Source organism: Gadus morhua, chromosome 23, assembly GCF_902167405.1.
Source record: "Gadus morhua chromosome 23, gadMor3.0, whole genome shotgun sequence".
Taxonomy (NCBI): Eukaryota; Metazoa; Chordata; class Actinopteri; order Gadiformes; family Gadidae; genus Gadus; species Gadus morhua.
In genome coordinates, this window is record NC_044070.1 from 10017210 (window position 1) to 10032210 (window position 15001).

The following is a 15001-nucleotide window of genomic DNA, read 5'->3' on the forward strand; positions in this document are numbered from 1 at the left end:
TCTTGGGTCTCGTTTCTCATCTTCCTCTTGACAATACCCAATACGTTTTCAATGGGGTTCAGATCAGGCGAGTTCTCTGGCCAATCAAGCGCAGTCATCCTATGGTTATTAAACCAGGGGCCTCTACGAATTCTCTTTTTTTGCATTAGGTAATCCCCTTTCTAATCCTTTTTCGTTACGGCGGTAAGATTTAAAGCAACCGGCCGCCGACAAAGTTCACCGACTCTACCGAAGACGCATGAGAGACGCGGTGAAGCAGAAGAAGACAAGAGAAGAAAATAGTTAATAATGGATACAAACACGATAGGCTATACACCGTAAGAAAATAAAATGCCTACTTCACATAAAAAAGAAAGACTACTTAATTTCAACATAAACATGTTAGAGCCATTTTTTTTCACATGTGAATTGGGATTCAAGTGGGCTAAAATATTCCCGTTGGCCAAGTCCGACCTAAGTATTTCTCACTGTTGGCGACAGCCTGATAGAAATCAATACAAGAACGCATGTATCGAAATTGCGCTTGTTGTAGTCCAACTTCGGAAAACTAATTCCAAGATAGAGACGCTAGAGGTCAGCAATACTCGCCGTCGCGCAAAGACGTCGGTTAGGAAAAGTCGAGTCGAATTCATTTTAAACAGTGGTCTTTTCCTATGTTCGAAAGGAAGCATCTTTTCATCTCTCCTTGACCCGATGACGTATTCCACAAAGGTTAAGAAAAGGAGGCATAAAGGAGACTATTCATAGCGGCCTCCGGTATTGGTAATTTTGGCAGTGTGCCAAGTCCTGATGGAAAAGGAAGTCAGCATCCCCCTAACATACTTTTTCACAATATTCAGATTTTCTGATAATGGATTTGGGGGTTTCATGCTGGAAGCCATAATAATCAAAATTATAACAAATCAAGGCTTGTCATATATAATTTTAGGAGCAATGATTCTATAAGTTTCCCTTTTTACATATTGAAATAAGTAAACTTATCCGCAATATTCCAATTTATTGAGATTCACCTGTATACACTATACTTCTTTTAACAAAAAGAGCAAAGGTAACTTGAGGCTTAAGGCTTTTATTGAGCACAAGATGTCAAACATCAAATACCAGTACTTCACCTATTTCACAATCATAACTCACCGTGTTTTAGAGATACAGGTCATCATTCACCCTTAAAATCACTCAACCATCTTTTTAAGAAATGTATTATTGTACAGTGTTTTTGGACAAATAAGCTTTATTCATAAAAAGTCGACATGTCTTGACAGTTTTAGCAGTGGGGAACGATGAAGGGGCTAACATCGGCAGGTGTTTAAAAAAAAAAAAAAAAGAAAGATACAAAATAATTCTTCACAATTCACAAAGCAAAGATTGATCCCTTTCCCAAAATCAACCCCTGTGAGGAGACGTCTATAACATGAACATCAATAAAAAAAAAAGGAACAGAAGATAATTACACTTTACTGGTCATGACCCGGGAGGATGGGGCGTGGTACAAACGGGTGGGACAGTCTATGCAGAGAGGTCACTGCTGTTGAAACGATCCTGGTCATACACCTCGGCCACCACCTTGCGACCGCCGAACCAGCGGTCGTTCAGGGCTTGGATGGCCTTGTTCATCTCCGATGCCATGGAGAACTCCACGAAGATCTTCACGATGATGTCCGCGTCCTCCTCCTCGCCCTGCTTCTCCTGGTATATGATGACCCGGTTGACCGCTCCGAACTTGCCGCACTCCTCGGTCACCTCTCCCTCGAGGTCGTCGTCGATGTCCTCCGGCCCCACCATGTTGCGCAGGACCATTACTGTGGACTGGAGAGGGCCGAGGACAGGCTGAGTACAGGCCGAGTACCGACTGAGCGTTTCATCTCTCTTAGGGATGAGCTGGTTATTTTATTAAGGCTACACATAGGCAACCGATGGGGTCACGCTGAACTGACTTTTTGTGATCGGAGAACCAATTCACTGACCGTTAATCCGTTTGAGGTCATAACTTGACAAATTACATCGGAGAATGATCAGCCCATAGAGGTGTCTTAAAAGGGTTAGACTTCAAGTGACCCGAGATGTTTCAAAGGCTGTTGCCAAACCAGGTAGTTTGGCTAACCTGGTTAAACCGTTGTTATTAACGCATGTAAACACAGATGGTGAATGGAGCTCACCTCCGACTTGCGGAGCAGCTTCTGCATCACCATGTGTCGGGCACTGCTGCCCGATATGCTCATGTGCTCCTGGTCGCTCAGCATCTCCTGGCCCGTTCCTTCCTGCAGCATCTCCTCCTTCTCCTCCTTCTTCTCCTGCTGCTGCTGCTGCTGGCCGGGGCCCCCAGCCATCACCTGGTTGGACAGCACGGGGGGCGAGGCCAGCACCGGGTTCACCAGGCCCACCTGGGGCAGCACTGGCATGGGCGGTCGCACCGGCGTCACACCTGGGCCGGGCGTTCACAACAGAAACATTACAAGAGATGGAGAACGTAACGGGAGCTGGGGAGGAAACGGAGACGCATAGGGACTGGGAACCAGCCAGGTGGAAGCACAGAAGAGCTGGATCGTTTAGACAAAAGGTTGAGTTCACAGTCACACTGGTGCACTTTCCGTTCCAGTTTGGATCCCAGGCGTCGTCCAATCCGGCCACCAGGAGAGAGCCGTTTAGGGCAGTCCCTGCCAGACGATGTTGATCGTTGGCTAAAAGCAACGACTTTTTATGAGTAGACTACAATTATTTATCTTTTGTAATCAAGAAATATAAGTCAGGAGGGGTGTTTAATCTTAGCCATCATTCTACATTTAGTTTCTATACTATCTTCATTATATACGTCATAAGGGATGCCAGATATTCTCCCATAAACTAATGGAATACAAGAGCCAAACCTCATGGATTAATTTTTTTTGTACGCCCTTTTTCCGTTTAGCTCCCTTCTTTTTCTGTTTTCAAGCTAGCAGCTGTTTAGAGCCGGGTACTTCGTAATGCACCTATTGGGCAGAAGTATAGACAAAACAATGGCTCCATAGAGAGGAGGGTTGCTGCCCGACTGTCCCCTGGGCAGACACACCGCTAGACCCACGGGGCGCAGGCGAGCCTGTCTAGTGTCAGTTAGCTGTGATTAGGATCGATTTGACTTTCGCCCCCAGGACTCGCTCTGTAGATGTACACCCTCAGAACGACGAGCGAACCGACGGGCGACGCCACGTCCCTAGCGTTGACAGTCTGTGGTCGCTACGCACCTGTGATGACCCCCGGCGCCTGGGCAGCCATGACGGGGATCCCCATCTGCTGGCCGAGAAGCTGGGGCGCGGCAAGCGCCCCCAGGACTGACGCCCCGGCTACAGCCTCCTTGAGAGAGGGGGGGCCGGAGACATTAGGCAAGGGAAAAACACACAGAACACAGCACAAGGCAGCACAGTCAACGACCACCCAGTGTAGCAAACGGCAAGCACGGCCATACCTCTGCTCAGGCCCGTGAAGCTTACTAATGACACTACAGGCTTGTAAAGACACGCGGCTAGGGCCTGTGTCAGGGTTTTATCCTCTTTAATGTCTACAGGTGCTCGCAGACTCTCAGTCATGGTAGCATGGCTATGGCTCGTGGTTTACATTTTGTGTTTGCCAAGATAAGCTCTTGGCTCACACAGCCGGGAAGTGAGTGGGAGGAGCTTGACTTGTCATTACTTTATCAGGTGCGTTTATCCAATCAAATGAGACTGAATCTTTTATAGAAGGTTGATTCAAGGTTTTGAAGAGAAAACTTGAGGAAGGAGAGGTCGGCCATTTTAGAAAGACTTGGGAGTGGCCTCTGCTGCAGTCACCTGAATGTATTAGTGGGGACACAGAAACAAACGGGTCTTCTCCCAGTCACCTATCAACAAGGGAATAGTCTCCAAAGTCGACTCAGTAAAGAAACATTTACAGCTTCATGAAGCACCGTGCTATCATTTCAAATTTATTTTTGAGCAGTTGAAGAGCTTATATCTGGGCTAGATCTAGGTCATATTTACCTGGAAGGCCATTAAATCCCTTTGGAAGGGATTCATACTTGCCTGGGCCGTTATCTTGGCGGTGGCGGCCGCTGCGGCCACCGCTGCAGCCGGCGGGAGCCCACCGGGGGTGGTGGGGGTCAGCAGCGGCATGGGCGGGGTCACGGCCTTGCCCACCCGCAGGTACTGACCCCCGAGGTCGAACAGGTTCATGGAGGACACGGCGTCCAGGGAGGACTGAGGCTTCTCGTACTCTGCGGGAGGGGGGGGGGGGGGGAAGAGGAGTTTAGCAGCGGTGCGGGGGGACGCGGCGCCACGCGACCACAGCGACAGCACGGCTACAAGCTCCTCGCAGCTCACCGATGAAGCCAAAGCTCCGGTGGCGTCCCGTGGTGGGGTCGCGGGCCAACGTGCATGACTTGATGCGTCCGAAGGCCTCAAACACACTCTTGATGTCCTCGTCCGAGAGGTCGGGGTGGACCGACGCAACGTAGATGCGGTTGAAGGCACGCGCCTCCTCTGCCAGCTGGTCAATGATGGGTTGCGCCTGACCGATGTTACTTGGCCGCCCCACCTACAGCACAGATCATACCAGCACAGGGCCACTGAATGGGGGGGGTCCAGAGAGCCAACCGAGATACGTTTTACCGCAAACTAGTACGTTCCTGTCACACCTGACGCAACCAGGGGGCGAGCGCCGACACTAGGAACCTCTACGAAGGATCCGGACTTAGACGACGCAGAGCTACACTCTGTTGCCATGGCTTCAGCTAGCCCGTCAGCTGCTTCTCCACTAGCCCTCCAGTCAAGGAGCCACAGAAGGGTTCCACCAGGATCCACTACCTTGAGCATCACTTGACTACCTACTTCTGCATGGCAACAGTCCCGTCACTCGCTAACAACTCACAATCTGCTATTTATTTATATGGCATACCGCCATCCACCTAAATAGAGATTAGGATTAATGAATATCACTACCAATGCAAAAAGGAAACATCCAAAAAGTCAATTTACTTTGAAATAGACTTCTATTCAGATCACTCTGATATAACCAACAGGTTCAACCAAACAAACTCCACAAGTCTTAAATATGCACCATGCATACCGCATTCAATAAAAAAAATAATACAAATGTTTTGTCGACTTCCCCAAATAAAACGAGCCAAATTTGAAAAACCTCCGATAGATAGCAAATTTTTGATTACACAAGTGCAAATCAGTCAACGCGTCATCCCACTTGTGTAAAAGCCAATTCCTTTAAAAAAATCAAAAGCAATGCAATGAATCTACAACTGAAACGTGAAAAACAATCACCAGCGTCTTTACCAGAACTATAACCAACCCTACATCCAATCCGAGGACTGGCCCGACATTAACCACGTAGCCTCCCTGTCTGACCACTCCAGCAGCTAAGCGAGACGAGCGCCTGTCTGTCGCTAACCCTGGAAGCTAGCCCGCTGCTCCACCAGCCGGGGCTCCCTAACCGCAGGAGGATCTAGGTGTGACTGCATCTGTGCTGCAGGTGGGGCGGCCAAGCAACACCAAACAGGCGCAGCCCATCATCAGAACATCTTGGACACAGAGCCGAGGCGCGCGCAGCCGCGCTGGACCCGGGGGGCTAGAACAGTGTGGTGACATCATGGAAGCAGAGAGACAGCACAGAGACACAGCACACACACACTCATACATACCTGGATAAACACACGCGCACACACACACACACACGCAAGAAAGCAAATGAAAAGAGGAAAAAAATGAAAGTTTTTAGATCATTTCACAAAAAACGTTGACTGGGGTTATTATCAATATATACAATCTGTGGGAGAAACGAAAAATAAATTAGGATATGAAAACACAACAGGGACAAACTTGGGGAAAAGAGGATAAAAATGTTTAGTGTCATTTTAATAGGTTGTGTGGCATGCCAGATAAAAAAAAAGAAAAAAAGCACCTACAAAAAGGAAAACTATTTTTATACAGCAGCGTAGTTCAAAGTGCAAAAAAAAAAAAAAAAGCAACGCAATAATATTAAAGTCTAAGACCCGGGCAAAAAGCTCCATAGGCCTCAATCACCAAGCAGCCATCTTAGTTGTAATCAACTTGCGGGGGGGAACCGAATGTCCCATTCAGTCCCCCCCACCAGCAAACAAGAGCATAAAGAACCAAGATGGCTGCTGGGGGAATGAGGCCCATTGCAAGTAGTTTAGAAGCCACTTACCTTAATGTTACGTCCCCCCAGCATGACTGAGTTCATCTGCTCCAGAGCCAGCTGGGCAGCTTCAGGCACATCGTACTCCACAAAGGCAAAGCCCTGAGTTCACACAAACAACTCAGTAATTCACAACCAACCAGACATGTCCCGCGATACGGAGCCATACGTATCCATCACGGCTCCCAAAGCCTTTTATTAGGCGGTGCGAAGATAGTGGCATCACAGGCCGGATACAAGGTATACAAACACAGTATCTCACCTACCATTACTATTTTGAAATTTAGCAGACGTTAAGGAGCAGGTAGGGTTTTGGGTTATCTTGCAGCAAACACCCTAAACGGTAGATTACCTTTCCCCTAATAAGGTGGACAATAATATGGGATCCAGCTATTCTACGATGATGTCGCAAAACTTCTGGGGGGGAGACGGGAGTTATTCTACGAATGAGAAACAAATTTTCGCTACTGGATCGACGTTCGCAGTAATTTTTTTTTAGTAATTGTACTTCTGTGTCCAGGCTACACGGTGTGTGGTCTGGCTTCCTGCTCAAGGATACCAACAGGTAGAGTGCAGACTTCAGGATCTCAACCCAGAACCCGTCGGCTGGGCGTCCAACCACTAGTCCTCCGGCCTGCAACTAGGTCCACAACCGCTTTCGCTTGCGGAAATGCACCTCAAATGAAACCATTTAAAACCAGACTGACCTTGTGCTTCATGGTGACCGAGTCCCATGACATGTCGATGCTCTTGATGGGTCCAAAGGGGGCAAAAGCCTGTCGGATGGTGTCTTCGCCCAGCTCGTAGTATATGGAGCCCACGTAGACGCGGCACATGATGGCTAGCGCACGCTGACGCTGGGCCGCCACCTGTCCGGCAACAATAACACACCTGGCGTTAGGACACCGCTCAGAGCCACTCACACTATGGCTCAATGTGGAACCAAAGCATAGTCAGCTTAAGGACTTGTGTTTGACCACCAGGGTTTGTTTTAGCTCCTTTAGCGTGAAACCACAGTGTGGAAATCAGAAGCTGAAATCAGGGCCAAACCGCAACATAATTGAGTTGAGTCGTGGAGTCTTTTTTGGAACAGGATTTATGCGCTAGCTTTAAAATCAATAAAGATCCTCAAGGTATTATTACCACACGGTCTTTCAGTTTAATGGTATTTGAGTAAGGGGTCGTAGTGAAAACAGTCACTTTAGTGTGCAAGGTTTTATTACATGCAATTGTAGAGTTTGAATCAAATCTGTGCCATGTCCAGGTATTTACATTACGTACCTGGTCGTAGGGCAAATATAGGGAAATGTACATGTTCTTGATGTAAAACTAAAGGTTTGAGATGACTTGAAAGACGTCTGGTCCAGAAGTCCTCTCATTTTGTCAAATAAAAAATAAGCTGCCATCCCTCTTGGTCCCTAAAGTAACTTGCCCTGATTCAGTTTTAAGGGAATAAATGTTTAAAAGAGTTCCCAAAAGGGATTTGCATCAGTTTTCTCTAAATAACTTCATAATGACCTGAAGGAAAAGTGACTCTTGGTAGGGTTGGGCGAGATCTTTCTTTTTTAAAAAACGTTTAAATCTCCCAAAAACATTGAGGTTTACGATTCAAAGAATGTTTAGCTAATTAATCTCATATTCGTTTCTAATATACCATGAGCGGCTTGCTAAAGCACATGCCAACAATAGACTAATCATATTCTCTAGCCTCAAATTACATTCATTTGAATGAGTAGATAATGAATGAATTAAGTATTCCTAGCTTTCTATTCAACGATGCAGTCATAGGTCAGGGGTAAACAAAGGGGTCGTATCCAGAGGGAGCAGCACAACAAGGGGAACAGTCCATGTCTACGTCTTAAAAATTGGGGATGAGCACAGAAGAAAAAGTATTAAGTCTATTGACCGATTGTAAAGGTGAGAGAGGATCTCCAAAGCCCATTGTCACGGCTGCCATCTGAAAGACAGTAAAGGTGGAAAAATAGCTCAAAGGTTAGGCATTACTTTGCTTCAGGTAATGGACAGTCTATACACACACATATGCAGATCTCCCCTTTACACCAATATCACCTCAAGTCCTTAAGGAACCCTTATCAAAATCACAAAAATGTAAACAAACATTGCCATCTGGAAATAATTGCAAAGCATTTAGCAGGGTTATAATCGTCTAGTCAGTCTTTTCTGTAATGATAAGTCTATAGCTAGGCTATATGCATCACTGACCATTAGTTGGCCGTAGACTCCATCCTATTGATAACAGGTGATAAGTAGAAGCAGGAGAGACACGATTAATGTGTTACATTCAATAAATAGCTAGCATTGGCATTACCAACTCTGAATGTCTTATCAATAGGTATAAGAACATTACATTCTCCATCTGGGAAAAGAGCGGCATGGCATAGCCACGCAGCCCAAATGTTTTCCCTTAGCTTAGCAGGATGGAGTAGTAAGTTCCTGCAATACTTTAGTTCCTAAATCTCATGGGTTACTCATGAAACCTGATACTAACAAAATACCCCCAAAAACACCTATTCTAACCCAGACCTATTGGAATATTAGGAACATAGTATTGGCAGGATTTAAAGTTGAATACCATGACACAAAAAGGTCACGTCTAATACGAGGATATATAACAAGCTATATTTCTGTCAATACGTAAGTTGAACGGTTTCATCTCTTTAGAAGTATCCTAAATATCCTCTCACCTGCAAGTTTGTGAGCTGTTGCTGTTGATGCGCTATTGTCTGCTTCACCAGGACGCTTTTAATGCTCTGTTCCATCGCATATTTCTTTGCCTGGGGGAACAGTCACGTTATAAGGTAAGCCAAGCAAAATGCAAAATAACACATTGATTGTGATCAAACTAGAGGAAGTACGTGTGGCGTTGACATACCCTCTGGAGCGCTTCTTGCTGCTCCGGTGTGAGCGGCGGGAGCCCGAGCTTCGAGCCCGTCCCCTGTCCATTCTCCATCTTCACGGTGTCTCCTCCCTGGAAGCAGGGACACACATTTAACACCACTTCCACAGAACTGTAGGATCATAATATATTTTAGAGCATCGGGATATGTCTACATACTGGGAGTGAGTGGTCGTGATTTTATTTAAATGCAATTAATGATTATAAATCAGAAAATATCGATTTATACGTTTGCCCACACATCAGATTACAATGTGCAGTTCACTGTGGTGCGGCATGCCCATCGCTTAACAGACTAGATACGCTAGCCAGGAGACTCCTCCACCCGTTAGTCAGGCAGGCTCCTCCACACGCTAGTCAGGGAGGTCCACAATTCTCCACAGAGACAGGGAACAGGCCGCAGATGACTCTTTAACAACGCAGCACATTCTAAGAGAAGGAATACGTCCCCAGACTAAAAGCCCTCCATCACGGGGACAAACAGACAGAAGACTCCAACAGCGTGTTTCCCTCTTTTGTTTGAATGACGAACGCTAGCGCCAGGATCATATGGCTATTTGAAACGTCTTACACAGGCAAACCATGTAGAAACAGATCAAGGTGGGGCAGGGCCGTCTTTAGGTTTCACATGCCTAATATTTGTAGAAGTAAATCATCGTATTTGACAACATTCTGCAGGATCGGGCCCGTTCGCGGCTTCTTTAGCCTCGCACTAGCTAGTTTAGCATAGCTTACTCACAAGGCGCAACAAGATAACCATATTTACCAAGACAAAAAATAAGACTCCTTTACATTTCCGAAGTACACGTTATACACTACTCAAGTTGATGTTAACTTACCACTACTTATTTGGTAAAAACACGCAACAATTCAATAAATAAGAAATTTACCGCAGTGTCAGTAATCGCCATGTAGCACGCCTTACTCCAAAGGCCCCCGCAAACGATAACTACCGCGAGAAGTCCGCAAACGCAATTAGCAACTCTCGCGATGGGATACAACCGGCTGCTCCCGCGTATGTGCTGGTTGGTTCGTACCACAAAATGCTGTCTACATATTTTGAAATCATCATTCTGGTTTATGTTTATCGGAATGGTATTTCAAAGCGCATATAGTTGGCCTCACCCACATGATTTGAACAGAGAAATCTATTTGTCAATGACAAATTAATGTAGCAAACACATAGGTCTACGGTTCCAAATTTCTTCTCCGTTGATGTTGTGTGGCATATTTCATCTTTTTGATATAATAGTTCGGATTAAGCTTTATTGTCCTGGACCAATACATATTTGTACATGCTTACACAGTAATAACCAATATAAATCATTATGGTTACATGATCACGTCACATAGTTTTATTAGAATTTCTGTAGTTGCCATAGCTACAATATTGAAAATATCACATCCAAAGCCAAGTTTCATTCAATAGATTCACAGGAACAGGAAGTTATTAAAACAGAAAATAAGACGGATATGGATGGTTGTTGTTTTGTTTTTGCACAGTCTAAACATTCATATGTTGGGCCAGGACTCTGGCCACTCATAACAAAGGCAATACTGAAGATGCAAAGTTCCCAAAGTTGTCAGGCTTTATTAACATGCTGCTGATCAGAGAAACACAAGAGCAAAAAGCAGAGCAGCTTGAGAGTAAAACCTCTTTGAAATCCATAAATAAATATGTACAACACGCGCCGGTGACATCCTGGCTCCTCTCTAATCGGCAGAACCAGAGCGATCAGGTCTGGAGTTGAAGACCATGTACTGTACATGAGGGTTGTGGGGAGCCACATACCTCCTAGGATGACCATTCTACAATGGGAGATTGTCTAGAACTGGAGGGCTAGAGATGAGTTGGACTTATGTACGTGTACTCCCACCCCAACGTTTTTTCTGCCAAGGAAAACACATACTATAATAGTAATCAGTTATAGTATGTCCAGCTGTATCTATACATTCACCGGAAGCTTCTAGCTGACGCAGGAAAAATATCTCTCACTTTCACCAGTTTGGGTTACATCAGTATTGCTTTTAAACCCACACCTTTTCACAATAATTGGATAATTAGAATGAGTGTTGAATTGACTAACCACACATTTGACCTTTGAACCCCGTTTACACAGAAGCTTCGACATGTCTACATGCTACAGAAACGGCTCCTGTTTATACAGACAAACAGAAACAAAATATGAATACATGTTCACTTTGGGCCAAAACAAATCTAAATAAGAATCCATCATTTAGAAATGAGAATATTTAAGAGAAACAATCATGTAGTAATATTTATATTATCAAACAAAAATCCTTGGTTGCTTGACTTTGAAACGCATGTTCACATTCTGTCCAACTCCCCTTCTCCCAGACATACAGAAGTACACTTTCTTCACACACATTATGATCTGCATGTTAGTGTTGACTGATATAGTTAGGAGTAAAAACAACAACCCATAGCCAGTTATTTATTCCAATGTACAGTAGCAACAGACGGCAATGGCACTTTCTTAACCAGGTATCGCGCTAACGCCCACCCTCGCACTCACAAAGACCGCCCTTGTACATTTATAGAACACAGCAGTCTGAAAACCCACCACTACCATTTGCTTCCACAGATTCCAAGTCTCCAGGTTTTGTGCGAAGCAGCTCAATTGCAAAAGTTCAGTCGCAGGGTGGCGGCCATCTTAGGCACTTCACAAGTCTTTGGCTTTCAGGAAAACCTTCCGGGTGAGAGCCCTTAAGAGCACTGCAGGCTCTAAAGGCTAGCACTGCAGGCTAGCACTATAAGCTAGCATTACAGGCTTGCACTACAGGATGGCGTTACATGCGAGCACTGGACTGCAGACTATCACTAAAGGCTAGGAATGCTGGCTAGCACTACAGGCTAGCATGATAGGCGAGCACTAGACTGCAGACTAGCACTAGACTGCAGACTAGCACTAGAGGCTAAAATGCTGGCTAGCATTACAACGCTAACAGACTAGCACAGCTGGCTAGCACTGCAGACTAGCCCTGCAGGCCAGCGCCACAGACATCCTCTGATGGGAATTCATGCATGGAGTCGTGTGCACAATGTGTGCTAGGAAAGGTTCGCCGTCGGCCCACTGAAGAGACGCCAGGACGGGCTGGACCTTGAGGTTCACATTTCAGCTGACACTTCAGAACGAAGTCATGGAATGAGAGGGCAAAGATCGACCAAAGCAACCTTAACATATTATCAAAACTCTTACAAAGAATTTGTGCGAATTCATATTGAAATAATTTTTTCAGATTTTCGCTAGGGTTTGCACATGTTTATCGCTAGAGTAGATTCCTGCTGAAATACAGGAGGGTGTAAAACATCCAATTTCAAGGGATATAATAGAAGGATCTTGATGGAAAACCAAGAGGGCTGGATATCTAGAGGCGACAGAGCCCTCGTAGACAGGGGCCTCCAAGTGGATCATCTACCGTGTTGAGTAGATGGTCATAGCTTTAATAATGTACTCTAACGCCTTGTGTGCCCACTGCCTCCGTCCGTTGACTGATCCCAATTGACTTTGAATGGGGACGGACGCGCAATGCATTGTGGATCCGTGCACTGAAGGCTCCGTCAAAAGTTGAACAATTGTCAACTTTTTCGGCAGCGACGGATCCGTCATCCAATCAGATCACGTATGCAAATGTAAGCACTGTGACACTACTCGGGCTCTGACGACCCTGGAAACCTCCCCCATCCGTCAGCCACGCCTTCTGAGTCCTTTGACTGACGGTGCAGAGGGCATGAGGCGTAATGATGTTCTTAGATTTGAGGTGCCTATGGAGCCTATCTAAGGCTGGGCTCTTGCTTTCTTTCTCCCTTCTCTCTGTCCCTGTTGCTCTATCTCTCTCTGTCTCTGTCCCTCTCCCTCCCTCTGGGGCCCACTCCCTTTGTGATCCTGGCAGTGGGGTCCCTCTGGTGTCCAGTGGTCCATGCCCTGGCTAGGTGCCACTCTCTGGGGGCCCGCTGCCTGCCACCAGGACCCCCTCGCCCCAGGCTCCTCACTGGACGTTCCCTGGGGCCTGGGTCCGCAGGTGTTTACTGATGGCATCCTCCAGGAACAGGGTCAGCTTCTCACAGTCCTCCTGCACAGGGAACGCAAGTTTCTCATTTAGTTACATGAAGAAGACATTTAAATACCGTAGGATTTAATTACTCCAAAACAGATAACGAAATACCATACTGCGTTCATGTGATTACAAAAACAAAAAAAACCTTCTGTCTATCTTTTTAGATAAAAGTCACTCCTATGGTTACCGTTTACTTAACATAAAGGAAGTGTGAGTGATTCCTTACTATTAATTTATCATTTATTTTGTAGACTAATTCATCCAAAGCAATATTAATATTCTTTGTAGTGATCAACCAGTATCCATCAAGGATGCATCACAGTAAGTTGCAATGTTTGTTTTGAAAGTGACCTACCTCATTTATGAAGGCGTAGTGAACAAGTTCGTTGGCAAGGTCTTTGGAGCTGTCCGCTGAAGGGGACCAAAAGAAGTGTGTTAATCCCAGTAAACAGAGCCGTAACAAGCAGAACCAGAGGAACAGAGACGTGCGTGGGTTTAAAGGGCTCCTTTTGCAACCCCAGGTGTGGGGCTCATTACATGCCATTTCAAAATCATTAGAGTAGTGACATCACAAGCGGGACCATCCCCAAACATGCGTGATGGATAGACGGTCTCCAGCCTCCACCAGCTGGTGCAGCCCAACAGGCAGGAGACTCAGGGACAAATCTAGCATCAGAAGTCTGGGCGGACACTCCCACGTGTGACGTCACAGGTGGATCGATTATCCCCCCTGGTGTTAAGAGGTCAGTGCCCTGAGTGGGGTGGGTGATGGTGACCCACCTGGAAGGATGTCGCAGCTGAGCTGTCGATGGAGCTTGTCGTCCATCTTTAGAAACAGGGAAAGCTGGGAAGGAGAACAGCAATGCTTGTTTAAATCCATACGTTCGTTCAAGTGATCATACTGTCGGTAATGACACGTCTCCCAAACAAAAAGAGTTCAGGTATTATGCTGAAAGGGACAGGATCCCATAACTAGTTTGTGACTCACATGAGTTTTGGTCCCTTCTTCATTTGATTCCAAATTACAGTGCATCTGAATGACCTGCAGACAGAGACGATAGTTAGTGGTACAAAAAGACAGCATGACAGACAGATAGTTTTACTGTACTTTATTAGGTTGAAATATGCTCACTGAAATGCACACACACACACACACACACACACACACACACACACACACACACACACACACACACACACACACACACACACACACACACACACACACACACACACACACACACACACACACACACACACACACCTTTCGGGTCTCGGTCTCCTGTGGTTCGGGGGTGGGGGTCTTGACGGCCTCCACCTGCTCCTGGGACAGAGACAGGGCCCGCGGGACAGGGTAGGCTCGCGACGACGCAAAGTTCATCAGCGGGTAGATGCCATTCCTGAGAGGAATCTAGTTAACAACCTCATCCACCAATATTCAGTCCTCGCTACAATGCTAAGCTACAACACAATGCAAAAATGCAGTCGACCGGCTAACAGTGTGTTAAAATGCACTGCTACAACCCTTTGCTACAATGACATGCTTCTTTATCGTAAGCTATGATTCAATGCTATAATCCCTATGAACAACATTCTACTTACTTCACATCCTCCAGAAACTTGTCGAGCTCCAGAGGAGACACGTGTGAATATCTACATGTGAGGAAGAGAAGGAGGAAGATTAAACACGGCTTGACTCTGCTATAAAGACCAGGAGCAAGACCCATCAGGGCTCTATATATGGACTGTGATAGGGGTCATTAGGTATTACAATCAAACAACAATAGCTCAAACTGTATACGATGAGATTCAATCAGATGTAGAGAA

The 15001-nt window shown here is 45.9% G+C and overlaps 2 protein-coding genes across 7 annotated transcripts in view; both read right to left on the reverse strand.

Moving 5' to 3' along the window:
• Positions 1–1050: 1050 nt before the first annotated feature.
• On the reverse strand, positions 1051–10094 carry puf60b (poly-U binding splicing factor b). Of its 6 annotated transcripts, none has more exons than XM_030348812.1 (12): positions 9985–10094; positions 9071–9166; positions 8883–8972; positions 8401–8424; positions 8084–8134; positions 6885–7046; positions 6187–6279; positions 4329–4542; positions 4032–4222; positions 3219–3327; positions 2157–2422; positions 1051–1806 (listed from the first exon to the last, which is right to left on the reverse strand). In XM_030348812.1, exons 1-12 carry the CDS (start codon positions 10003–10005, stop codon positions 1507–1509), a joined length of 1617 nt encoding a protein of 538 aa, XP_030204672.1. In that variant the 5' UTR covers positions 10006–10094; the 3' UTR covers positions 1051–1506. The 6 variants fall into 6 exon arrangements, with proteins under 6 accessions (XP_030204672.1, XP_030204669.1, XP_030204671.1 ...); XM_030348809.1 differs by having other exon boundaries at positions 3990–4222; XM_030348811.1 differs by having other exon boundaries at positions 3990–4222; positions 9934–10055.
• A 323-nt stretch (positions 10095–10417) lies between these two features.
• Positions 10418–15001, reverse strand: part of nrbp2b (nuclear receptor binding protein 2b) — a 30578-nt gene continuing 25994 nt past the window's right edge. The window contains exons 13-18 of the mRNA XM_030348832.1: positions 14777–14827; positions 14439–14574; positions 14163–14216; positions 13955–14018; positions 13530–13585; positions 10418–13189 (exon numbers count right to left, since the gene is read on the reverse strand). Coding sequence (XP_030204692.1) covers positions 13106–13189; positions 13530–13585; positions 13955–14018; positions 14163–14216; positions 14439–14574; positions 14777–14827 — 445 coding nt within the window. The 3' untranslated portion in view covers positions 10418–13105. The remainder of the gene's footprint in view (positions 13190–13529; positions 13586–13954; positions 14019–14162; positions 14217–14438; positions 14575–14776; positions 14828–15001) is intronic.